Below are 10962 nucleotides of genomic sequence, written 5' to 3' on the forward strand. Positions count from 1 at the left end.
TTTATCTCTTGCAGCCTTTTGTAATTAACCTCTTACAGTCAATAAGGTATAACATAAATGAATTTCAGATGAGAGGATCACCGTAGTTTATTGAAGTTCCAACTCTGGTTGTTAATTAATAAGGTATCTACAAAATAAATAACTAGTAAAAGCAGGAAAGAAACTTTTTTTAACCTATTGAAAATAAATTTAAGTGACAGCACACTAACTTATATTGGCATACCACTTTATACTTTACAAGATGTTATTACACTTCAACGTAATTTTCCAAGATTAAAAGCTGCCAAGTAAGTGGCTTATATATAACCTACTTATGGACATGAACCTAGATCTCCTGACTAAACTAATTTTTGTATCACTGTGCTATAGTGCCTTTACAACATACATGTTGCCAGTAAATTCTGCTTCAGAAAAATTTACATTAACCTTAGTGTGGGAAGACTAAAAACGGTTCTGAACAGAATCCAGAAAAATAATGAGTTTCATGTGTGGGCCTTTTTATCTGAAAAGAAAGATTGTATCATTTATATCTATTGGCCTAGTGTAAAAATTAGACTTATCAGTAGGATTGATTTGGTGTTAATCAAGAAGAAAAATGTTACTTTTAGCAGGAGCTATGATATGTGAGCAAATGATGTTTTCATCATCCATTTCCAAAGTAAAGTGGGCATACTAACAGAATATTATGATTATAAAATTCATGTTAATTTTGGTGAACAGAAAATGAGGCAAGACAAATTGGTTTAAAATGTTGATGTTTGTTTTCTTTTTAATGTAGCTTTAAAATTTTTTTTATCTTTTTAAGAGATTTACCATGCTTTTTAAATAAGGTATACAGTAAAATTAAAGTTTGCTTACTGGCATAGAACAGGATGACTTTAATAACTTGATATTTTACAAATCTGAACTTGCTAGTCATTTTTTAACAGTTCCCATTTATTTTCACAGTTAATATAAAGTGAGTATTCTACCATAGCATTTTACAAGAGATGGTGATGGGCAACACTGGGTTTAAGAAAGTACGATACACTTTTGTTAAAATTTCATCATGATTAGTCTAATTAATTTAAATCCTGAGTTTGAACTAAGTTGTTTGATTATTAATTTATAATGAAGGTGATTTATATGAAAATTTTATATTTAAATACAAAATTGATCGCACATTATGTATGGCTTTAGCCTGTATATCTAGTGATGATATCTGCTTTCCAAATTACAGTCTGCTGCAAACTCTGAAACTCCAAACTCAACCGTCTCCAAAGAGGCCAGCACCCAGTTCTCATCATCTACGACCAGCCAAGGCTATGTTTTACCGGAAGGAAAAATCATGCCAAACACCATTTTTGTTGGTGGAATTGATGCTAGGGTATTGTATCCATATTTCATTTGTTTTAAAAAACACATTGTGAATAATGGAATTTGGGACCTGTTGGAAACAGGTTTTTTGTACTCATGCAAGTTTGGAATTGGTTTTGTGTTAAACAATAGGGACTAAAACTGTCTTTGACAAAGAGCTACAGGTAGTTAGGGGATACATGAGGGAGATAATTCCACAACATTAAATCTTCTTTATAGTATAATAAAAGTTTTTGAATGCTGAGTTTTTACTCTTGAAGTCAAATTCTTCTCCATAGATGGATGAAACCGAAATAAGAAGTTTCTTTGCTAGATATGGTTCAATAAAAGAAGTGAAGATAATCACAGATCGAACTGGTGTGTCCAAAGGGTAAGTAAAACATGCTGAGTATAAATTATAAAAAAGTGTGCTATGGCATCTATAGAGTATCAGAGAAGAGTTTAAAACTGATATTCTTACATTTGTATAAATGAAATCTGGTGCTTTGTCAGGTTCCTTTATGTAGAGGATAAAAGTTTGTTGCCAGCTCTTCTATTTAATAATTTCCCTGATGTTTGTATTTAAATATTTCCTGTCTTCATTTATTGCACATAAGTGGGTTAGTCAGTTTTATCAATTGTTTTCGTCACACATTTCACAGTATCTTAAATTTTAACCATCTTGATGTAGATAATAAATTCAGGATCTTAGATATGAATTTTCTGTTAATGAATGAGGTTTCCATGCTACCTTACTTCTGACATAGATCAGGGTAAGAAAATTTTTAAAAAAGCAGTAATATTTATGCAGGATCCATTATGTACATTTTAAAAATACTTATCTCAGTATATGCTTTATCCTTTATCATTATTCTGTCAGTTATCTCATTGACTACTAGAAATTTTAGGTCATACTTACAGAGGTGATTTTATACTTATCTGCCCTTTTAGCTATGGATTTGTTTCGTTTTATAATGACGTGGATGTCCAGAAGATAGTAGAAGTAAGTAAACTTATGGGAAAATCTCTTAATTAGCTTATGTTTAATTAAGTTTAGGTTAGTTTTGTTTAATATTGTTTCAGTCCTGAATTCTTGTATGAAATATTAGAAATATATATACTTCATGTTTGAAATCCCAAACTTAATCTTACATAGCTTGTCAGAAAATATTTTTTATTGGGCGTATCTGGCTTCATGAACTAGAGACAGGACTGGATGGATAGCATGTAAAAGTTTTTATCATGTTCATGACACCTCTGAACACTTTGACTAGAGTAGTGAGGGTAGATAAGATAGCTTCATGCAGATAAATTTTGATTTGGTGTGGTCACACTCTGATATATGACTGTGGGGATCTTAGAGGACTAGGTTACCAAAGTTTTAGAAGTAAAGGCTTCAAAACTGATTCTGGTTTTGCTGCTGTTTTTATTTTCAGTCACAGATAAATTTCCATGGTAAAAAGCTGAAACTGGGCCCTGCAATCAGGAAACAAAATTTCTGTGAGTAAAGAAAGGAATTGATGTTGACAGATGCATAGCTTTTCAGAGAACTAAAAATAGGTTTTCTTTTCTTTTTATTCTTTGAAAAGGTGCTTATCATGTGCAGCCACGTCCTTTGGTTTTTAATCCCCCACCACCACCACAGTTTCAGAGTGTCTGGAGCAGTCACAACCCTGAAGCTTACATGCAGCCTCCAGCCATGATGCATCCTATAACTCAGTATGTGCAGGTGAGAATTATCTACAGTCTTGGCTTTTTATTATAGTTTTGGAGATCTTATAGATGGGGCCTTTTAAAAGTAAGCCTGTCTTATTTCTGACTTCTGTGGGATTATATCCATGATTTCCATAATAAGTGATATATATGTCCCTGTTTGAATACTTTGAGTGATGGAAAATTACATTTTTTAACAACCTGTCATTCTTAGTGTTACTCCTTATACTAAGCTAAAATCTGCTTCCATACACTTGGTAAGCTTTTATCTTAGAACTGACCCCTATGGCCACATAGCAAATATTTCTTCTTTTTTGCCTGTTGTGACAACTCCTTAAATATTTGAAGGCAGCTTTCCTTATGCCTGGTTTATTCTTTGTTAAGGTTAGCAATTCTTCTCATTATTCTTTATTTGCAATGATTTTCAGATGCCTCCTCATACAGAGTGCTGGCATCCAGATGTATTCTGGTTCTAGAATGGATAGGTTCATGATGACTTAACTGTATTTGTAAGTCCTATGAGTTTCTGGCATATAATTTATCTGGTCCTGGTTACTTTAATATTTGAAGTGGGATTTGGAATATTTAATATCTCCTACTGATGATAACAGTTCATTTTACTTTCTTCAGTTTAAAAGATGTTTGGAAGAAAAGAAAGACAAGATAATGTGAAATAGGTCTACATTGCCTTTCATTTGTTTACATTTTCCATCAACCAGAAGTGTAGAATGGTATATATTTTATTTTTCTTGTTCTAAGCATGGCTAGAAGAAAACTCCTATTTGCTTCTAATACTTACTGTGAGCTATTACCTCTTCTGGCTGTATTCATGTATGTTACTATGGTAGATGTTTTGAATCAGTAAATATTTATTGAAAGATACAATACATTGTGCAGTCTCATTTCCAATTTTGGGTTATACACTGCCCTTAACATTTAGAAGTAAAATACAGAAAGAGCCATAAAATCTATAGGACTACATATGGACTACACCTGACCCCAATAATATTGTCAAAAGAATACCAAACTGCCTAAAAGTGTTTATACAAAGAAGTAGCAGGTGTATTAATATAACTTTAACATGGAAATCTGTCCTAATAGAGCCTTATCACCAGTGTAAGAAAGAACTTTTAGGTGGAGGTAAACAAGATAAACTTAGGTTGGCAAAATCAGTCACTTCCCTCATTTATCTCTTCCTCCTCCCTACCCAAAAAGCTAACATTCAACAGAGAATGCTTTTTTCTTCATGAAGCCAGTCACTCAAATAGAATCCTGCATGGTATATAGAAAAACAATGAAAATTTATTTTCAGATTTTTGTTATATTAGGAATAATATTTCTTCTTCCTAGTTTTCAAAAATTTACCTTGCTAATACATTCTTTATGTAAATTTTATTTTCAGGCATACCCTTATCCAAGTTCACCAGTTCAGGTCATCACTGGATATCAGCTGCCTGTATATAATTATCAGGTAATTTAAGAAGGAACAAAATGATTTACTTTGGAATATTAGTGAGACCTTTATCTATGTAAATTTCCCCAGTAGATTGTTATTTAAACTAGTTGAGTAGGCTTACATATAAGAAAAAATAAGAATTTGTCTAGAATTATGGGCTGTATATTACTTAAGAATAAGGGAATGATATTTTGACAGGAATATACTTAGCAAGTTTTCTTTTGTACTGTCAAGATTTGGTGTCCTCTTCTATAGTTCCACATATCTTCCGCCATCCTTGTTGTCAAATAGCTGAAATAATCCAAGCTGAATATAAATTTTTCTAGGGGGATAGATTGAAATAAAATGATTACTCCAATCTTAGAGCATTGAATTCCAGTTGTATTTGATAATGTTTATATTATCTGGCTACCAAGATAGTAGTTCTCTGAATTTCTGCCCATGGAGAGGGCCATATCTATGGTAATAAATTCAAAGAACTGCTATCTCTGAGTTTTCCTGAAAGCCAGCTACAGAAAATTGAGGAAAAGGTGGGGTTTATATATGAAAATAATAATAAAACCCTCAGGTACTACAAACATAAAGTACTTCTTTCTTCCATTCTTTTTCTTTTATTATAACAAGTTCAAGGAGCCAGCATGACAAATAAGTACCTCAAAACTGTCTCCTATTTGTGTGAAAATATATAAGAATATATAAATAATAGTTCCTTTTTTTTAAAGATGCCACCACAGTGGTCTGGGGAACACAAGAATTATGTTATACCTCCTCCGGTAAGGTGAATTAACCAAACATATACTTCCCTATTCATTATTTTAATATTTTCTTGTTTGACTTATATATCTTGACCTTTAGTCATATGTATGCCTAGAAATATTTTTAAATACCCTTTTACATTATGTGTTAGGTTTTCTTAATTTCTTGTCAATGCAAGTATATACTCCTGTGGTTGGAACTGTGCTGTTTCTCATTTTTGTGTGCGTAAATGATGGGTGCTCTCCATACAACAGTACTCATGTGCTTGTTGATAGATTGCATAATCCAAGAAAGGTAGTATTAATACCTATGCTAAATTCTAATCTTAGGAATCTAGAATTAGTATTGAATCTGCCTCTTGGTTTCACACATAAAAAAATCTGTTGAAGAGAAATAAAGAAATACTTTGCTACTAATAGCTATTGTATACGAACAGGATAAAAACAAAAGAGGGTGCTAACTCTTAAAACACTTGAGCCTTTGTTACCTTCTGTCTTTCATCAAGATATAGTTAAAGGATGTAATATGAGTTAAAATTCTTAGGCACTGGGAAATTCCTATTGCCTTGCTACATGTTGGAGTTTACTTTTCTTTGACTCCTAATTCTAATCATGTTGAAGCTTAGAAGACATTTCAAAATAAAAGATTGCTTTACTGCATTTCAACTAAGACTACATTGATACTTTCAGTATCAGCTCAACATTTTGAAGAATAGATTGCTTAGAAATGTATCTAATGGATATCTCTTTACTCATACTTTTATTTTAAATGTAGACTTATACAGCTGTTAACTACCACTGTAATGAAGTTGTTCCAGGAGCTGAAATGTTGACAAGTGAATGCTCCGTTCATGAAGCTACTGCATCCTCTGGAAATGGCCCACAAAAGGCAAACATCTAATTTTACTTACTAATATTTATAGTCTCATATTTTTTTCAAGTTTTAATAATGGCTCTTTATGAAGCAAGCATGTTTGCCCAAATTTAAATATGGAAGCCATAAATTACAGAGCTTAATAGTTGATAATTCAGCAATTTATGTAAAAGTTGATGAAATCTCAGTACCCTGAAACTTTCATTGTATACATATAGTTTCTGATTCAGTAATCTTTCCCTTTTTCATTGTCCTTCCATTCAGTAATCTTTCCATTTTCATTTTTTTAACCATACTTTCATAAATACTGCATTAACATGATTTGGTAAGATGCAATAGGCAGGTTTCCTTAGGAATCCTACTCCACAAAAGTATGAATTGTAACTACTTTGTCTTTTACCAAATAAAACATTTACTAGCTAAATTATAATACATAATTATGGTATCCTTATCATAACATTTGTTAGCTCTCAAGAGTGGTGGAGTCCTTAGTAATAACAGAAATACTGAAATAGGCAGAGTTGTTTCTCTAGTATCTTTAGATCAGATTCCTGTAATAATGCTGTCACTCTTGAATTCTGTTTTGAATGAGTGGGAATGTAGAAGTAGTTGATATGATGGGGAAATCACAATGTAATGTTGAAGATTTCCATTGCAGTGTGTGAACTTCACCCGTGTGTTTCTCAGAGGGAAAAAATGCTGACAACTATGAACTATAGGATGTTCAGAACTACTGAACTATACTAAACAATTCCCTGATTTGATACATGAATTAAAATTTGAAAAAATATTAAAATAGTGTACAGTATAATTAGCAGGTTTTATCCTGGGTATTTTTTCTTGAAATGCTGAAGTTCATTGCTTCTTACCTAAGAGGAAAAATTTAAAAACTGAAGGGAATATCTTAGGGTTTTACTAAATTGAACTTTTTCAACCACTGCTCTATCACTAAGACTAAGATTGCACACTATTTCTTAAATTTCAAAGAGAAGTTACATATTAAGTGACATATGGTAAGAATTACAAATTACATAAGAATTCTTTAGCAAGAAGCATGTGCGTTCAATAAACTTTTAAAAAATGTTTAATAATAAAAGGAATAATCTTTAGATTACTGAAAACTTCTGTTTCAGAAATCTGTGGACCGAAGCATACAGACGGTGGTATCTTGTCTATTTAATCCAGAGAACAGACTGAGAAACTCACCTGGTACTCAAGATGACTACTTCAAGGTATGAAAGGAATAGTATACAGGATAAAATGCACATTTGTCAGCTATGAATCGTCTTTTTTCCTATAGTATATTTAGTTTGAGTTCATGTAGAGCATTTAATTGAATTCTTGGCATTTGACTATAACCCAGTAAACCATTGTGAGTGAGTTTTACCTGGCAGTGTATTTTATGTTGCTCAAACTTTGATACAGTAGAGTTTGTCCTTGGGAAAGAAACCTTTAGCAGAAGCTAACAATTGAAAAGTTTCCTGAAAGAGGAGAGTTGAAAGAGAATATTGGCTTGACCAAATACAAAAAGAAAATTTTAGGTAACAGAAAGCAGAACTTAAGAGTACATGGATATTGGTACTAAAGAGAAGAAAAGAAATTGATCACTCAAATGACATACCTGAACAATGTGGGAGAGAAGAGATCATGTGAAACAGTAAAAAAAAAAGCTGAGTAGAAAGAAATGGAAGTTGATTCAGAGTTGGTTAAGTGGAAGAGAATGTGGGTGTTTGAATTTAAGTTCTGCTTTCTGGTCCTGATTCTATCACCTCAGATAAATCACTTAAGTCTTACTAGGACTCCAGTTTTTATAAGTCTAAGATGAGGAAACATAGGACTAAAGATTTTTAAGATCCCTTTAGTTCTGAGGCTGTAAATATGGAAAGGAACTGACTGGTCTCTCCATGGGGAGAACAGGAATTTTTCATTTTTTTATAACAGGTTTATTGATACAAAATTCACATACTATACAGTTCACCCATTTAGAATGTACAGTTCAATACTTTCAGTATGTTCACAAAGTTGAATACCATGGGTCACAATTTTAGAATATTTTAATCACCCCCCAAAATAAACCCCCTACCCATTTTCAGTCACTCGACATTTTCCCCACAACTCATCTATCACACCTACTTTCTTTAGAGGAATCCCCTGTTCTGGTTATTTCATATAAATAGAATAATACAAAATTTGGCCTTTTGTGACTGGGTTCTTTCACTAGTATAATGTTTTCAAGGTTGATCTATGTTAGAGCATGTTTCACTACTTCATTTCCTTTTCCTTATGGATATACCACATTTTGTTTATCCATTCTTCACTTGATAGACTTTTGGGTTGTTTCTTTTTTGCCTCTGATGAGTATTGTTGTTAACGTTTTGAGGAACTGACAGAAGTTTTCCAAAATGACAGCACCATTTTCCATTCAAAGGGAAATTTTCAATCATTGCTGTGTCTTAAAACAAAGGAGAATAGCTTTTTTCCATCTATGAATTTACATAGGATGAAGCTTACAGCCTTTTTAAAGGGTAGTCTAAGGACTTTATAAATGCATAAGAGGAGAGCTGTAACAGGATTAAGTCCTTAACCATCTTCACAACAGGGAGCATAAACATACTCATTTAAAGTTGATATTTTTTCTCTGGCTGTTTCATCCTGTATAGACAGTACAATTTAAAATGAAAGAACTGGGGCTATATGACAGCTTACCTTGCCCAAAGTTTTCAAGGTTAAATAAATAGTACTTAGATGATACAGTCTAAACTTGAGTTTTCACCTGATATTAGACAAAAGTCTCCCTTTAGACCACAATTTTCTGCTTCTCTGGGCTATGAGTCAAAAGTTGGTAGTTTGCAGATGTCTGGCATTGAGACCTATTTTGATAAGCTAAATGTTGTTGTTTTCACTGAAATTGAATGCATTGAGGCAGAATATACATAGTAAATTCTACTCTGTTGTCCTAATTCCAGCTCCTTCAAAATCTTTCATATCTATACCTGACCTCTGAAGGTATTTGAGTTTGTGACTTCTGGGCTTTAACTCAAATAGGATATTACCCTGTTGCAGATGACATAATTTCCAGAAATCACTTTTCTTTATATGACAAACTGAATTTAATTCCTAGGAAAAGGACTAAACACAGAGAGCTAAAAGTGTGGCTGAATAAGTAGAGAAGATACGATTAGGTTATTACTAGTTTACTGAGCTCCATTCCTCTTTGTAATGCCTCACCTCCCTCCATCTGCCCATCTGCCAGCAGCGTAAAGTCCAGGCATATCCTGCGTAAATAGCCAGCGTAAATATCCAGGATGAAACCTGTTAATTATGGATGGGACAGTTATGCATAGGTTGTTTATTTTTCTCTTTATTTCCTAAAGAATGATCGATCTTCATCACAGGATAAGGATATGCCTTAAAATATGCCAAAACTTCTATTTTTTAACCTAAAAACCTGGGATTTCAGTTTAAATGGAGCGCTATTCTCAAGCCATGATTTCTCCCATATGCACTTCTTTTAGTGAAAACAGTACTTTTAAAAATTAAGTTAAGGAATGCTTCCCAAAAAGAATCACTTTTCTCCCATTATTTATAGTTTTTAAAACTAAAATAAATGCTTTAAGTATCTTGCAACTCTTAGGTCATAGTGATAATAGGAAATTTTTAATGAAGTATAAAGGACTGTTTCTGTCTTTTCTAGGATAAAAGAGTGCATCACTTTAGAAGAAGTCGGGCAGTGCTTAAATCTGATCCTCTCTGCTAACTTTCTAGTCTCATTGGAAGTTGTTGGTTTTGAATACTAAGAGACTGAAAGTTGTTCGCTATTACATAAATTTAATGCTGAATTTGTATAAATTGCACTCAGACTTTCTACATAAGTTATATTAGATGGCCTAGTTTTACTTTACACTGAAACTGTTTTTCATTAGATGTTTATTTAGAAACGTTCTGTGTTGAATATATAGTTGAAAGTAAAAAATAGTAAAGACCGAAAGGAGTAACTTAAGATATATTTGTAAGGACTTTTTTAAACAGAAATTAACATGTTAAGAGTTTGAAAGTAAATGCTGATTTTCAAAAAATTGTTTTAGAAAACCTACTATTTTGAAAGGTCAGAATTTTGATAGTTTGAATACAGGCATTTCATTTCTCCAACAAGTAACAGTGAACATTACAATATTTACAGTGCTTAACAATTGTGCTTAACATTTATTATTTGTCTAGAAATTTACCACAAAAGCAGGAGTTTTTAAAACTACATTTTTAATCAGTGGTACTCAACATATAGTTAACTTTATTGATGTCTTCCTTATCTAAACCCAGTAAAACAGATTCTAAACAAAACAGTCCAATCAGTGGGTCTTATGTTTATTCAAAATATTTATCTTTTATCTGGAATCCACACATAGATATGCTATTTGATTGGGATGGCAATTAGGATAACTAAAATTCTGGGCCTAATTTTTTTTTAAAAATCCAAGACAAATTAAATTTTACTAGGAACATAAGCTTCTCAGTGAGTTACCATTCTCCTTGTTTTTCTTGTTTCTTTTAAATGCTAAACTTGATGGCTGTATCTTAAATTGTACTAAATATTAGTATTAAAAGAATGCTGAAAATTTTTTTTATGTCACTTGATGGTTAATCAGAGTATCTGAAATGAATTTTTTATAAAAACATGAAAATATTAGTTACTTGTTAAAGAGCAAATAGATTTGTATTTTATTAGCCTATTATATTCCCTTTATTAAAGTAAAATATATCCAGGAGAGTCAAAGTAATTTTGGCATTTCTAAACCACAAAAGTTGTTTATTAAGCATATCCCAAGAATGTA

General features: G+C 32.1%; 1 protein-coding gene across 1 annotated transcript; it reads left to right on the plus strand.

Annotated features, from left to right (window-relative positions):
* Nucleotides 1-989: 989 nt before the first annotated feature.
* Nucleotides 990-10727, plus strand: DAZL (deleted in azoospermia like). Its single transcript, XM_057491268.1, has 11 exons — nucleotides 990-1019; nucleotides 1220-1366; nucleotides 1635-1726; nucleotides 2287-2338; nucleotides 2772-2835; nucleotides 2925-3064; nucleotides 4451-4519; nucleotides 5227-5277; nucleotides 6035-6148; nucleotides 7267-7365; nucleotides 9828-10727. The coding sequence occupies exons 1-11, from the start codon at nucleotides 990-992 to the stop codon at nucleotides 9888-9890; spliced, it is 921 nt and encodes a 306-aa protein (XP_057347251.1). The 3' UTR covers nucleotides 9891-10727.
* The last annotated feature ends 235 nt before the right edge of the window (nucleotides 10728-10962 follow it).

This window comes from Manis pentadactyla, chromosome 14 (assembly GCF_030020395.1).
Source record: "Manis pentadactyla isolate mManPen7 chromosome 14, mManPen7.hap1, whole genome shotgun sequence".
Taxonomy (NCBI): Eukaryota; Metazoa; Chordata; class Mammalia; order Pholidota; family Manidae; genus Manis; species Manis pentadactyla.

Bases quoted from the DNA above. Each gene is read 5' to 3' on its own strand.
- DAZL (XM_057491268.1), top strand. From the start codon at position 990: ATGGTGATGGGCAACACTGGGTTTAAGAAA. The intron at 2,339-2,771 runs GTAAGTAAACTT...TTTTATTTTCAG, and splicing joins ATGTCCAGAAGATAGTAGAA to TCACAGATAAATTTCCATGG. The intron at 6,149-7,266 runs GCAAACATCTAA...CTTCTGTTTCAG, and splicing joins CTGGAAATGGCCCACAAAAG to AAATCTGTGGACCGAAGCAT.